We start from the raw sequence: 16,808 nt of genomic DNA on the forward strand, positions 1-16,808 counted from the left end.
TGATATTTTTCCCCAGAATAATCCAGTCTTTAGTATAGTTTTTTATTTTTTATTTTATTTTATTTTTTAAATGGGTTTGTTGTCAATAAAGAAATGTCTTCTCTTTGGTTTAAAAAATCAGTTTTTTCATTTTTGTTTTTTCCCGTTGAACAAGTGTAATTGAGTGGAGCTTGCAAGATTTTCGAGCACCTGAACCGTTGTTGTTAACAATGTTTGACGGCATTTCTATTTGCAAGAAAGAACAGTATTAGTCATCTTTTTCCATTTTTATGGTTTTTAGTCGATTATCATTGAATATGAAATGCGGTGAGCTCTTTTCAATTACTCTGGTAATATTTTGGGTGGCATCACTAAAATGTAAGGTTTGGGAAGGGGTGGGTTTTTCTCTTGGGAATGGGGTGAGGATTAGATTTTAGGAGGATGTATGGATTGGGGATATGAAATTGAAGGAGAGCTTTTCCTTTTCTAGCAGGAATATCACAAGAGGCAAACTTGACGGTTGCAAAATGCTTCTCTTTCAATGGAGACGAGGTTGTTTGGGTTCCCCCTTGCTGAAGGAATCTAGATGATGAGAGGTGGAAGAACTTTTGACATTGTTGAATTTGTTAAAAAAGGTCCGCCCATCGTGCTCTCAAAGTGTCGCATTGAGATGGATGGAGGACAAATCCATTCCTTGGTGGATCATCTGTTTTTCTATTGCCTGTTTGCAATAGATGGGAAAGTAAGAAAGAAGATTTGGCATCTTTGCTTGCTGGCAGGAATTTGGGCCCTGTGGCTGGAGGGAAACAACCTATGTTTCAGGGATTGGAAGATAACTTCAGGGGAGTTTGTTCTCATGGGGAAAGAGCTGGTTAAAGAATAGGCTATTGCAGCAAAGGCTATAGTGGCAGATCAGTTGAGCAATAACTGGGTGGTTTATAGTTCTTGTTTTGCTTTTCTTTATTCTGTCTCTTGCTTCGGTTGTATTTTTTAGGCGTTTGGTGTGTGCAATAAAATGATCATTGTTTTTTTAATAAAAGATTTCCATACATGGACCAGTTAACCGTGGTCTTGGTCGGAACTGAGATCAGTTGCAGGGCTGAAATAGTGTCTGCCCACTGCCTGGGTCCAATTCATCTCTACCTGTTAAGTCAGGATGACTTGCACCGAGTAGGATAGGTTCTGTCCAAGTCAGGTTGAGTTGCAATGAGTCACAACACTGGTTTAGAAAGGTTGAGGGGAGAGAATTTTGATTTGGGACACTGTTGCTTTGATGAAGATGCACTGATTTTGGATCTAAATATTGGGAGAAAGAAACATCTTGCGGTTTTTCAAACAGGGATTCATGTCTTATGTTTTGTCACCATGACCCTTGCTCCTTAATTGTAAGACCATTTTGAAATCGTAGATCCATACATTTGGGCATATTTATGGATCTATGATTCTTGGGGTATTCTACACGCTGCTGCTGCCGTGATGCCGTAATGAGAACCTCAGTACACATGCGTTTAAGTCAGATAACCGTTATGGCAGTTGGCTCCTTAACGGTATCTTCTACCTACATCACCCGTGTCTGACACTCCTAATGATTAGACTGGCCTATTGTTTTGGGGCATCCCCTTTTCATGATGGGCATACCATTTGGATGGGTTGGATGCCACGGTCACCCCACAAGTAATTTGGTTGTCTATGGAGTGGCCCACCTGAAGATTGGATCACTATGATAATTGGAGCATCCCACCTGAAGACTGGATCAGTATGATTACTGGACCATCCCACCTGATTGGATCTGCCAGCTGGATGAAGAACGCAACACAGTGGGCCCCAAACAGCTCAACTAAATGGTAGCTAAGCTACCTTGTAGCGTAACCAATGTGATAATTCCCATGTGTGTACATGTTTTAATTAGTTTCCGGACCAATGACTGATTAACCATGCATAACAATGCAAGACTTGTACAAAGTGCTCCATACTAATTAAATTAGTATCAAGGAGAAGAATTAAACATGAGCATGCTATCCAAATTCAGCATCTTCAATAAATACAAAAGGATATGCTGTTTCAAATATTTGAATTGCGTTTGTGTTCTTATTGGCTGGCTATGATACTTGATACAGATGAGAAACCACCTGTTTTGAAAAATCGATAGGCAATTAGAGGATATGAGATTGTATCAGTACACACTCAACCCTACATACTGTGTTGTGAGATGTCTATACAAGGCCATCTTTTTTATATTTTCGCCCTTCTCTTGCAACTTAGGTGTATTTATTTCATTTCAAGCAGAGGGGCTACAAACTCAATTTTGATTACAAGTAGGCCCATTTTGGAGATGGATACACCTGATTTGGGCATTGTGATTTGACCAGCTAAAGAGGTTTTTCAGGGCCTTGATGGATATCACCCAGAAGAAAAGAAATTTCATTTCAAGAGCATTCAGCAAATCAAAATTATGTAAAACTTTGTATGCATTCTAATCTCATCGGCAGACCGCTTCTACTTCCAACTTAAGGAGGCAAGGGGGCATCAAAAGAGAGAACTACTTGGACTCCCAGAATATTATTTCACCTTGCTCTCCAACCAGTCCAAGATCCTTGAGCCTCCTCTCTTGGTAATATTCCAACCCATCCAACTCCATTTCCCTCTCTTCAAAAATTTTATCAATCTGATGCAACACCTTCTTCTCACCTGCTCTTATACCAACAGCTATTTCAAGTCTTGGATCCAGGTTCCCTGCTTCCATCAGCTTTTCATCCTGCAAAGTCCATTCATGAGTTCAATTGAACACGTACATACATGTGCACACTGTTGCATTCTAATACAGCACGAAATATTTATTTCCAAAACATCTCAAAAAATAAATTGCTTCTCCACAGTTTGTGTTTGCATGTGTATTAAAAAATACAGAACAACACAACTACCATGGAATCCCTTACAAAGTTATTTTAAGTAGTTTATAAATAATTTGAAATTTATAAAGACAAGTGCGAATTATGGGGAAAAAACGGTAATAGGTGAGGAAAAGAAGAAGAAGAAAAGTTCTTGTATCTTGTATAATCTAGAATCGGAAATTAGAGGAAATAAATCTTCCAGTGAGTTTGAAAAGTTAAACTAAGATTTGGGAGGAAAGGGAACAAAGATGTCCTTGGGTCAGAAAATTAAATAATTAAAGTAATTTTGGTTGAACAAATAATCCTTGCAAGTTTTGAAAGAAAAGAATCTAAAGGTATAACAATATCCTCACTTGAGTTGCAGAACATTCTGAGCTTCAAAGTTTATATATGTGAAGTAATCAGAAAGAGTACGATAAGCAAATGGGTTAGGAACAGAAATGCTTTAAATCAGAGAAAAAAAGAAGAAGATGAAGGAAACAGGGTTTACTCTTCAGTTTTGAAAAGTAAAAAGTTGCTCTAGGTCGGTTAACAAATTGTCAAAGGATCCAAAGCCACACCCATAGAAGTATAACATCCTCACTTCCAACCTCGGTTTTATGGAGACGAATGCTAGAGACAAATATATTGGTCATGCCAGTATCTATGCAATGGACAATTTCTAATAGATTTGAATCAGTTTCCAGTGGAATGGTCAACTAGTTCACCACATTCCAGTTAACCGGCAGAAAAATAGCCTAAAATAACATATTAGTTCACTAAATCATTTTGCAATTGATGAGGGATTTAGAGTGAAGTTGGTAACCATGGTTTTACTAGTAACATTAGAAGGATAGAGAAAAGTACCTCTTCAACACTCGTGAAATAGCCAGAAAGTGCAGATTTACAGGCATCTCTAACAACCTGGCATATAAGCTCCTCATTCGCACGGCTTACAGGCAATTCGAGGTGACCCCAGACTGAATTTCTGAAAATGGATTCTAAGAGGAAGGCATCAGTTCCCCCTAAAGCAACCAACCGCAGGAATGGCAGCATTGCTGGTGGAAGAGTGCGTCCAAGAACGATGTCAAAATATGCAGTTTCTCCAAGTCCATTGGATTCAGCAATGTCAAGCTTGTCATCAAAAAAAGGGTCGGATTCAGAGATCTCTAGTGTCAGAGTATATGCCTCCCGATCTGAGCTTGATTCAATAAACCCGTAATCGAGTGCCAGCTCGGCATTGCTCTTTTGCAGGTCATACTGTATCAAGACCTGTGACCAAGGTGCTAATGAATTGTTATTGATGATATCTAAATTGGCCACCCCAATGATCAATTCAGATCAGCATGCCCATGGTTCATTAAATATGAGCCCACATACTTTGTCATAACAGCAAGGAACATTAAAAAATTGTCCAGATTATCAAACAAGTGAATGCTGTAAAAAATGGACTGAACTGTGGGTCTGACCCAGTTCGATCATGAGGATGAGAATACCTTAATGCATGTTTCTTGTAGTATTATTTTTTTATATTTTATAATTTCAATATAAGTGATTCAGCTATATACAATTTCTTTCTTTCTTTTTCTTTTTTTCTTTTTTGGCATTTCATGTGTTTGTGCATGTGAACTAGTATTTATTAATAGTTACACATTTCAGAATTATCGTATGAACTCGTGACATTCAGTGCTGGCTGAGGGATTGCCATGGTAGAACCCTCACATCCATGAACCAACAAACATTTCTAGGACTAAGTCACATTGGTTGTGAATAAGAAAATATTGGAATATCAATCTGGCATTTACATGTAGCGGAGCTCCATATACAAGAAACCAGAAACTTCACCTGCTCGCCAGCCTTGACAGAAACTGGTGACCGCAAAGAAAAGACAAGTTCCCTTGAGAAGAGACCTGTTCCTTTAATCTCCCAAGCAATCTCTTCTGAAGTTATGCTGGAACTATGGTTAATCTGGCCAAGAACAAGGAAAATCTAACAGTGAAAATATGAATAAGAAAAAGGTGATTAGGAATGCAATCATGACATTTGATTAACACAAAATACAGAGAAGTTGTTCCCTCATAGAAATAAGATAATATCATAGGAACTGCTAAAAGAATGAGTACACTGAAAAAGAAAAAAACGAAAGAAAATAAAAGAAAATATGTTTTCATTTGACAAGATCATGCATACAGCCTATCCAACAAAGACACTACATTAAACGATATTTCAATGGCATATACATGTCCACATGGCTCCTTAGACAAAACCCTAGTTAATATTGTTTCAAGTTTATGGTGTTGTATACTTGTATTGTGATTTCTAGTACTGCTGTTTTATCTGGATGCTACTATGCTGACACTAATGCTTGCTCAATGATTTCTCTCTCAATATTATCATATAGTTGCACAGATGTCACTTGCATCATACATAACCCACTAAAACACTCCAAGACCCTGGAGGTACTTGATGGAGGTACATGATGAATCTAAGTCACAACCAGTGTTCGAGTTGTCGGTATCGCTACAAGTTTCGCTGGCTAGAGATAAAGATATAATATCGTTATCGCCGATAATATCGCTGATAACCGGAAATGCAGGGAAAATGGGGGAAACTTGGGGAAAATGATGGAATTTTTTAGTGAAACTTCAAGACATGGCTAAATACACATATTTACATATTTAGGAATAAAAAATTGCGAAAAGAATACATTACATAATAAGTTTTCATTTAATGGGACCCAAAAAGCATGCGATGCCATAAAAAATCACTTTAATAGCAACAAAAATGAGTTTATATATTACAAATGCAGCTTGCATACATTAATTAAGACACGTAAAAGTAAATGAACTCAAAGAAAAAAACAAATATATGATTGATCCAGAACTTGCGTGGCCCATTAATTGTCAATCACCACTTTTTCCTTTGGTATGGTCCACTTGATAATTGGATGTACTTATTTTTTGGATAATAAGCTAAAATGATTTGGTATCTACACCGTTAACTCATTTTGACAAATCATTTTATGGTATGGGCCAAAAAATGAAATGAATCCAAATCTTAGGTGGACCACACCACATGAAAAAGTGATCATTGAATGACAACCATTTAAAAAATTACGGGGCCTACATAAGTTTTGGAGCAAGCAAATATTTATGTTTTCCCTTCATCCAGGTCTATTAGACCTTATGAACAAATTGGATGGAAAATAAACATCATGATGGGCCCCAGGAAAGCTTCAACGGTGGATATCATTCTCACCACAACTTCCTGTGGTGTGGACCACTTGAGCCTCATATCTGGCTACATTTTGGGCTCATTCCCTAGAATAACATATCAAAATGGATGGACGGTGTAGATAAAACAAATATATCACGGTGGGCCTTACAGAGCCCTGACAGACCATCCATCTCTAGGCTCCTGATCCGCACCAATGCAGATTTTCCCAGCCAAGGTGTCCCGTATCGGTATCGGTTGGCGTAACGGTGACCTCCAAAACCGATACGGATACGGAGGCGTAACGGTGATACGGGGGCGTAACGGCACGTAACGGCGCAAAATTTTTTTTTTGCCAAAAAAATATGAAAAAATATGGATTAAATCCGGAATATTCTAAGCATTCCAAATATGCATTCATTTATAAATTGGAACATGCTTATGGTGGTGTAACGGTCCACTCTTTAGTGAGAAGTTGTATCGGACTGTCTGATGAATTTATGAACCAGATAACCTGAATTTGACTACAAAATTCATATATTTAATTTTCTAACTATCTACTATCAATGATAGATATATTAGAATGAATGTAATATGAAAATATCTTACATTTAGGTGTTTGCAATTATTTTTGAGGGCCAAAATTCATGCGTAAATAGAAAAAAATATAAAATGGCACCCCAAATATGTAAAATGCACATTAACATGTTCTACTATGATTAACACATCATATGGCATCATTAAAACAGCAAAAGAATCATTAAAAAATGATTTTTCGAATTTTCAAAAAAAGGGCCGAAATAAATGCGTAAATAGAAAAAAATAAAAAATATATAAAATGGCACCCCAAATATGTAAAATGCACATTAACATGTTCTACTATGATTAACACATCATATGGCATCATTAAAACAGCAAAAGAATCGTTAAAAAATGATTTTTCAAATTTTCAAAAAAAGGGTCGAAATAAATGCGTAAATAGAAAAAAATATAAAAAAATATAAAATGGCACCCCAAATCTGTAAAATGCAAATTAACATGTTCTACTATGATTAACACATCATATGACATGATTAAAACAGCAAAAGAATCATTAAAAATGATTTTTCGAATTTTCAAAAAAGGGCCAAAATAATTGCGTAAATAGAAAAAAATATAAAAAATATATAAAATGGAACCCCAAATCTGTAAAATGCACATTAATATGTTCTACTATGATTAACACATCATATGACATCATTAAAACAGCAAAAGAATCATTTAAAAATGGTTTTTCGAATTTTCAAAAAAAGGGCCAAAATAAATGCGTAAATAGAAAAAAATACTAAAAAAATATAAAATGGCACCCCAAATCTGTAAAATGCACATTAACATGTTCTACTATGATTAATACATCAAATGGCATGATTAAAACAGCAAAACAACCATTAAAAACTGATTTTTCGAATTTTAAAAAAAGGGGCCAAAATTCATGCGTAAATAGAAAAAAATATTAAAAAATTATTAAATGGCACCCCAAATCTGTAAAATGCACATTAACATGTTCTACTATGATTAACACATCATATGACATGATTAAAACAGCAAAATATATTAAAAAAAGTATAAATACCTATTTTTGACGAATTTATGAAAAATGGCCCACCAAGCTTTGATTCAAAAAAATCTATAATATAATGTGTTTTTCTATCAAATACCTAGCTAAGGTTGGTCGAAATTAGTAGTAGAAGGACTTAGAAACAGTTTGGAAGCAAGAGGTTTCAAAAAAACGGCAAAAACAGAGCTAAAAAAAAAGTTACCGTTTCGGGCCCGTAACGGCCCGTTACGCCCGTATCGGTCCCGTATCGGCCGATACGGGTACAAAAAATTGAATCGGCCGTTTCGGCCCCGAAACGGGTAACGGTTTGCACCGTTACCGTTATGTATCGGCGGATACGGCCGATACGTAACCAATTTGGCATTCCACGTTCCCAGCAGCAGAGTTACCTGAGAACTTTCTGAGAACTCATCAAATGTGATGCGAGTCCAAAATCTGAACGGTCTAAGTGATGCAGCACTCCATGAAACTTCTATGGTTCAACTTTTGCTTTCATCTAAGACTCCAGTGGGCCATTATAAAAGAACACAATTTTCTCCCTTGATTTGCATCATTCTTTGTTATGGCCCACCAGAGTTTTAGATCAGGGTAAAATTTGGTTCCTGGGAGTTTCATGGGATGCCACATCACATGAACAGTTCAGATTGGAGGCCCACTACATGTGTGAAAAGATGCATATGTGCCTCATGTAGCCGTGCCCGATGAAAAAGGACGCGGATTAGCTATATGACAGGTTGAGTAGCGAGACTCGCTACTAAAGTGACGTCACCAAGTTATGTGGATCCTATCATGATGTATGTGTTGTATCCACACCGTCCATCCATTTGGAGAGAACATTTTAAGGCATGATCAAAAGAATTAGGCCGATCCAAAACTATAATGGACCCCACCACGGAAAATAGTGGCGTGAGTTACACCCACCATTGAAACCTTCCTAAGGTCCACCGTAATGTTTATTTGAGATCTAATCTGTTCATAAGTTAACACAAACATTAAATAAGGTAAAACACAAATATCAACTTCATTGAATACTTTTATGGCCATTAGAAATTTTTAATGGTGAGCGTCACTCTCTCCACTTTTTCTGTGGTGGGGTCCACTAGAGATTTGGATCTGAATCATTCTTTGGCTCATGACCTAAAATGGTCTCTCAAAATGGATGGACGGTGTGGATACAAAACATACATCATGGTGGGACCCACAGAACTTGGTGACGTCACTTCAGTAGCGAGTTCGCTACTCAACCCGTCAGTAGCACATCCACACCCGATAAAAAAGGGCTCCGAACCCATTTTTCATCCGAGAGACCCTGAAACCCTGGATTCTTCCCCAAATCTCCAGATTTCTCTGGATTTTTTTTATTTTTTTCTCATTTTCTTCCTAAATCAATTCCGTTAACAATCCAATAGAAGAAAGAAGAAAAGGGAATCGAGATTTTCTTCACGGTAACCTACGAATGGCGAGCTTCGATTCAAATGGCCCACCAAATACAGCTTCCAATCAGGGTAATCTATTCTACAGGTGCGGAAATCCACCCTATTGAAAGTTTCCCTCTCTCTCTCTCTCTCTCTCCAATTTTTTCGGAATATTTCTTCCGACGTGTTTCGTATCGTTGGACTGCGATACCGACATTATCGGCCGATATTGCGAACACTGAGTAATAACTGGACTTTTTGCAAAAAATCGATAAAATCGCCGAAAAATAGGCGATATTAGGAAGAGAAACGAAAAAAGGGAGTTTCGGTGTCACAACTCTAGCGATACCGAAATTATTGGCGATAATTCGATAATATCGCCGATAATTTAAACACTGGTCACAACAAAGCTTCAACATTAAGAACGATCTGTCTGCTGGTTATTATCGAAAAGAACTGGCTTTAGGATAGGTCCAGAAGATGTATTAGTATTTCTAATTTTACCAATTCTCAGAAACTCAAAATTTGATTCCAATAACAATCATTTAGTTTCCTATGTCAAATAGCCCATGTCAATGAAGACCCTGCCAATTTTATACAAGCTGCCCTAGTTAACAAATGATTTGCCTGTTCTGGTAAAATAAGAAATGGACATGATACTCAGATGTCAGCCAAAATCGAGTCAGCTGACTCAGAGTTTTGAGCTGATTGATGAGTTTTTGAACACATGCTTTCACTTCTTAATGAAATAATGAAGGAGCCATTGTAACTCCTGTCTTATTTAGCAAAGAAGCAGCTTCACAATTTTGGCCTTGTTACATCCATCAAGGGCTTTGGATCTTTGGGGCCATCCATAAAAACACGTGGTGTTGCAACTATAGCTATGACCGAGTACAGGTATAACTAATGTCCACAGAAAGGAGCATGTTCAGCAGATCCCCAAAATCAAAATTCAAAGACACAGCAAAGAATGGTCACTGATCATAAGCAAAATCATGTTAAAATACTTCCGTAACAATACCATAAGTCAAATTTTGGCCCAATGGGTACTTTTTCCTTGATAGGTAAGCTAGGATTGAACCCAAGACCTCAATGTTGAAACAAAGCTTTTGCTTTTCCCCAATTAGTGCTATTTGCTATATATTCTAAATAACAAAAAACTCTGCATTCAAAGTCCTAGCAGGTTTAGATCTCAGGTCTCGGCAAAGGGGGGATTCCTTATCCTTACCCTTATCTGAGTATCCAACTCAGATACTCCACTTTTGCGAGGATCAGAGAGCTATAAAATTTAGTTCTCTTTTTTCAGATTCCTCCCTGTATGTAAAGATTAGGTTGAGAGAGACATGTTGGTGTGCAAGAAGGAATCGTCTGGTGGGTTATCAGTTCAGTCCTTCTATAGGCTGATTCAAAAGTCTTTCTCAGGGGAAAGCACTTCTCAAGTTTGGCATTATGGCACCCCACCAAGGTGGCAGCCCTTGGTTGGGGGGGTTGGTGGGTAGGACAAAAGTGCTCACTATGGATAATCTTCAAAAGAGGAGGATGGAGATCCCCAATATATGTGTAATGTGCATTCAAGACGCCGAGTCGAGCATCTATTTTTCTATTTTTCCATTGTTCTTTTGCTATAGGGGTGTGGGTGAAGCTTTCAAAAATCGTGGGTAATGCCGGGGTTTGTTGAAGGTCTTCTTCTAGCATGGCATGAGGTCGGGGTTGGGAAAAAGTGGAGGATGACTTGGAGGTTAGCTCTTTTGGCATTGGGCTCTAAGGCCACCTTCTTGTATAAAGACCCTCGATGAGTGTATTCTTTGGTTTGGTCCTTGCAGCTGTATCCTGTCCTAGAGTTTCTCTTTGCCATCTGTTTCAAAAACTCTCTCTCTCTCTCTCTCTCTCTCTCTCTCTCTCTCTCTCTCTCCACCTGAAACTTGGTCTAACCCCTCATCCAAGTGGGACACACATAATGGATGGGCTGGATTTGTGAACCACATCTCGTTGGGCCCAACAAATGATTATGAATGTTTTAATGGGAGGGTAACCCCTCTCAACTTTTGTATGTGGTGTGGCCCACACAAGTCATGGATTGACTTGATTTTTAAGCCCGAGGCCCACCATGGAATGGTGCATCTGACTGATGGGGTAGATGTTCGACATACATCACGGTTGGCCTACACAACTCGACCTCATGGGAAGTTCCCATGAGGTCAACCACATAGAACCATATATATATATATAGAGAGAGAGAGAGAGAGAGGGAGAGAGAGAGAGAGAGAGAGAGAGAGAGAGAGAGAGGAATGCTCACCTACGCACCTTTGCACACGTGTCATGGTCCATGAATCTGAACGGTCCACATGACGCGGCACCCCCTAAAACCTCACAAGCCCAACTTTCAGCCTAATACAAAACTCTGGTGGGCCATGACAAAAGGAAACAATTTCCTCCCTTGATTTGCATTTCTCTTTGCTATGGCCCATTAGAGTGTTGGATCGGGCTGAAAATTGGGCCAAGAGAGTTTCAAGGGGTGCGGCATCATGTGGACTGAACATGTGCAAAGGTGCGCAGGTGAGCATTCGTCTCTCTCTCTCTCTCTCTCTCTCTCTCTCTCTCTCTCTCTATATATATATATATATATGTGTGTGTGTGTGTGTGTGTGTGTTGGGGGGGGCACGATGGTACTATGAGGTCGAGCTGTGTGGGCCCCACCATGATGCCAACACCATCAGTCAGATGCACCATTCCAAGGTGGCCCATGTGCTTAAAAATCAAGTCAATCCATGACTTGGGTGGGCCACACCACATACAACAGTTGAGAGGGGTTATCTTCCCATTAAAATCATCATAATCATTTATTGGGCCCACCAAGATGTGGTTCGCAAATCCAACCCATCCATTGTGTGTGTCCCACTAGGATGAGGGGTCATATCAAGTTTTAGCCGCATCCAAAACTCAAGTAGGCCCTACCAAGTGCTTTTATATGTTTTAGGCATGTCTTCACATAGTTTTAGATGGTATGGCCCACTTGAGTTCCTTATACGGCTGATTTTGAGATATCCCACAACCTAAAGGGGACCCATCAAATGCACGGTGTTGATGTTCAACAAACATCACGGTGGGGCCCACACAGCTCGACCTCATGGGAACTTCCCATGAGGTCGACCTCATAGTATCATTTCCCATATATAATAATAATAATAATAATAAAGATTCAATCTCTCCTAAAACAAATTGAAGGGACAATGATCTTACCAGGTCTGCCAGAGGGATCAGAACAAGATTTTCACCACGAAGGCGAGAAAATGCCCTTGATCTTAGTATGCCGAATGCCCAGAGGAAGTCATCCAACGTTATTGAAGAAGGGAAAAGATGGTTGTGTGGGAGTAATACTTCTTCTTTAACTTTGACAAACTCACTTTGTACATAATCTTTAACACCCAAGGTTGTGCTCAAGAGTTGGGTTCCTGCAAAAACCTCAAATTTAATTCATCTCGCAGAAATAGGTTACAGGAGAATAATAAATATTGTCAGATCCATGAGTTCTAAGCTGCACCTTGAGGGTTGACATAAAACCTAAAAAATAAATTTCAACAAATTACTTCTCATGCTACTTGGCATGGAGTAAAGGTTAGTAGGAAAATAGATTATACTTTCATAACGTGATAAAAGATTACTGATTCAGGATTTATCTAAAGCCTGCTCCTTAGATCTGCATCCATAAGGAGGCAAATTAAATGACTGCTTAGCTAACTAGCCAAGAGAGTGGTACACTACCCATGAAGATGTGGCATGAGTTGTTTAGGTGCACAGTTTACTAAATCACATGGGTCATATCTTATCTGAGCTAAAGTGGAGTTTGTTGGACCACTTTCAGTCAATTCTCTTTACTCTGTACCAAGCAAACCATTCCCAATCCATCCTGGTTCTAAGCAAACTAGTTCTATAGTCAAACTCATCATTATCAAGGAAAGTAACCTTCAGGTTATCATTCCAAATTGGCATATTTAAAGCAGCTGTTAGGTTTCGCCCAGCCATTCAGTGGATCACAGAGCTCACAAATGCTACCAGAGTGAGTAGAAAAAGACAAGTTAATCCAATGTTTCATAACTCTGATGGTGTTAAAACAACAATTTAGCATTCCACTATCACAATAGCAAAATATGTACATACTAACAAGATGCATCAGTCAATCCTAGTTGCCTACAGTGTTAGGGCATGTTTGTTAAATCGGAGATTCAAAGCCTGAATCTGAAATCTGAATCTAAAGTCGGAAACTATTAGTGAATCTAGAACAACACGTTTGTTAACTAACATCTGAAATGTTTGAAATATATTAATTTGGCACATTTACCCATATGAAACAATTGTGATTGAATCCCTACCCTTAAAAACTTCATAGATTTCACTGAAATGTTTATTTGTCATCCAACCATTGATAAAGTCACAAACAGCTAGATGAAGAGATGACACAAATATCATCTGGATCCAAAGCTTTTGTGGCTCACAAGAATTTTAAAATGGTCAATCACCATTGTTTCTTATACTATGGTCCATATGGGATTTGGAGCTGCTTTATTTTTTGGATCATGCCATAAAATAAGCTTTCAATACACCCAGATCCATAGCTCAAGTGGTAGACTGAGTGAAAGATACCTCGTTTCAACACTGAGGTCTTGGTATCGATTCCCTAGAGGGGGTGGCTAACAGTGAAGTGTGAACTGACAGTGGGTGTGTACTAACAAGCTAACAAAAAAAAAAAAAAACCTTTAAAAATTAAAAAAAAAAAAGCCTTTCAATGTAGATGGACAGTGTGAATGTAATTACATATATCACAGTAAGCCCCACATTTAGGGGTCCCACCCACCTAGGTGGACCTAGGGTCGCACCAAATCCGCTCCCCTAGATCGGGGAGGCAGATTGGCTAGTGACCCTACAACTGACCAATGGCTACTAGTCGGTGTTCTGTGAGCTTTACCATGATGTATTCGTTTCATCCACTCTGTCCATCCATGTTTTCAGGTTATTTTATGGCATGATCCCAAAAATGAAGTATATCCAAATCTCAAGTGGATCACACAATAGGAAATAATGTTGATTGAACGCCCACCATTAAAAACTTACTGGGGCCCACAAAAGTTTTGGATCATGTTGATATTTGTTTTTCCCTTCACTCCAGGTCTGTATGACCTAATCAATAGGTTTGATGTCAAATAAACATAACAGTGGGCACTAAGAAGTTTTTAATGGTGGCGCATAATAACTATTGTTTTCCTATGGTGTGGTCCACCTGAGATTTATATATGCCTCATTTTTTGTATCAATCTATAAAATGATCTGGAAAAATGGATGGATGGTATAGATGAAACACATAAATTACGGTGGGCCCACAAAGCATCAACCACTAGCCACCTTGCTAATGGCAGCGTCAATGGCCAAACCGCGTCCCCAAATGGGAGGCGGATTTCATGGGAAAGCCTTCCACATGAAGTCCAGCACTGGAAATTTAGGTGGGGCCCATCATGATGTTAGTGTGAAATCCACCCCGTCCATCCGTTTTGTGAGATCATTTTAGGTCATGGGGCCAAAAATGAGCTGGATCCAATATTTGAATGAGCCGAAAATGTGATGATTGGACGTCCATAATTGAAATATTAGTGGGGCCAAAAAAGTTTTCATTCAAGCTAGTATTTATGGTTTGAGTTCATCTCACTGGTAATGACATTATGAACGGTATTGATGGCACGTAAACATCATTGTCGACCCTAGGGAGGTTTCAATGGTAGGAATTTTCCTACCCACCTTTATCTTTAGTGCGGCCCACTTGAGTCTTGTATCCTACTCATTTTTGGTCTCAAGTCCTAAAATGATCTCAAAACACAGATGGACAGGTTAGATTTATCACAAACATAACGGTAGGCCCCACCTAAGTTTCCAGCCCAGGAACTTTCAGCTAGGCTTTTGCACAAAATCCACACCCCAAATTTGGTTGGAGATTGCGGATTATCCCCACCAAGATCTAGCCAGAGAAGATAGTTAAGAGATTTGTGGGGCCTAACATGATATATATGTTTTATCCATACTGTCCATTCATTTTTTTCATATTATTTTAGAAATTAAGACAAAAAACAAGAGAGATATAAGGCTTAAGTCGGCCACACTACAAGAAACTATGGGAATTGGGTGCCTGTCATTGAAAGCTTCTTGGGGTCACATAAGGGTCTGATCAAGCCGATTTTTGTGTTTTTCCTTCATCCAGGTCTGCATGACCTTATAAAGAGGTTTGATGGCAAATAAGCTTCATGTTGGACATCAGGAAGGTTTTAACAGTAGTCGTTCCAATCCCACTACTTTCTGTGGTGTGGTCGACTTGAGCTTTGGATGTGCATCTTTTTTCGAATTATGCTTTAGAATGATATAGAAAAGTTGATGAACAATGTGGATCTAACACATAAATCATGGTGGGCCCATAGAAGTGTCACACGTTAAAAGTTGGATTGTGTATTACGTAAAGGACAAAATCTATGTCGCAAAGGGCAATTTTGGATTAAAAAAATAATAATCATGGAGCGCATTCTTGATTCACCATTAAGCTAGACACCGGTCGCGGAAAAAATTCGACATAAAATGACAGAGTCATTTCCTTGTTCTGCGTTAACAAACACCACTAAACATCGAAAGCTTTCTAAATTCCCGTTAAGTGAAAAAATTAAGTGTCAACAAACAGGCCCTTATCATCATAGGATGCCCATAACAGAAGAAACCATTTGACTTGAATGTGCTCTACCCTTTTTTGGTAAAATAGCTTCAAGAGAAAACAAAACTGCAATGGGTGAAAAGTACAGAAATGAAGGAAAAAAAAAAAAAAAAACAGAAATACAACATGAATTGATGATGTGGAAGCATCTAACTGGGATAAGTGGGAATCGACCTTCCACTAGCCTGATAGAAGCTCTTTGTTACACCCCTTTAAAGGATGAAGATTTTCCCCTCAAGCAGAATGAAATACTTGTTCTTCTAGGATGATTTGTTGCAAACTGTTCTATTGTTCCTCTCCTTCCAAATCACCAGATTTCAGGTAGCAAAAGCTAGTCTTCACAACATTTTCCTCTTTGGCTGAAGTCACACCCCATTCTAGGTATCAAAGAACACTTCAATCATGCTAGCATCACCCAAATGACTCCAACGAGATTAAAAATGTGGACCCACATGTGGCTCCCAAAATTAGAGCCCATGAACATGTGAGGCATTGATTCAATATCCCTAAGACAGGATACAGAGGTAATCACCATTTGTTCTTCCTCGAGCGACCTATTGTGATGACATCTATTTTTTCAACCAGCCAGCCAAAAGCTGACGCTGGGGAGGTCCTCAAACAACGAAGTTGGGGCACTCAAAGCTGCCAACCTCCTTCCAATCCTTGCCCACAAGAGAAGCATAGAATTAACTGAGAATTTGCCCAATTTTTCATTAATCTGTTACCATCTGTCATTCCCCCACAGTGAGGGAGTCCATCGGTTTAACCTCTCCACTAGAATAAGGAACTCCTAGATTTCTTCTTCGTAAAAATTCCTCCTAAAATGTGGCTCCAGACCACTTGGCCCTAACAAAGCTACTGGTTTCTGAGATCTATAGCTTTGGCATACACAAAGCTATGTACGGCCTTCCTCCTCCGCATGCTGCCAAATCAATTTAACCAACAAAGCTATGTTCATGACCTTTTCTTTTTTGGAAGGGTGCCATGTTCAT

General features: G+C 38.8%; 1 protein-coding gene across 2 annotated transcripts in view; it reads right to left on the reverse strand.

The window, feature by feature from the left end:
- Positions 1-2,189: 2,189 nt before the first annotated feature.
- LOC131230941 (ribulose-1,5 bisphosphate carboxylase/oxygenase large subunit N-methyltransferase, chloroplastic) overlaps positions 2,190-16,808 on the reverse strand; it is a 30,245-nt gene continuing 15,626 nt past the window's right edge. Inside the window, exons 3-6 of one of the 2 annotated variants that reach the window (XM_058226969.1) lie at positions 12,315-12,526; positions 4,695-4,817; positions 3,717-4,121; positions 2,190-2,734 (exon numbers count right to left, since the gene is read on the reverse strand). In XM_058226969.1, coding sequence (XP_058082952.1) covers positions 2,519-2,734; positions 3,717-4,121; positions 4,695-4,817; positions 12,315-12,526 — 956 coding nt within the window. In that variant the 3' untranslated portion in view covers positions 2,190-2,518. The remainder of the gene's footprint in view (positions 2,735-3,716; positions 4,122-4,694; positions 4,818-12,314; positions 12,527-16,808) is intronic. The other variant, XM_058226973.1, reaches the window with a different exon arrangement.

This window comes from Magnolia sinica, chromosome 2 (genome assembly GCF_029962835.1).
Source record: "Magnolia sinica isolate HGM2019 chromosome 2, MsV1, whole genome shotgun sequence".
Classification (NCBI taxonomy): domain Eukaryota; kingdom Viridiplantae; phylum Streptophyta; class Magnoliopsida; order Magnoliales; family Magnoliaceae; genus Magnolia; species Magnolia sinica.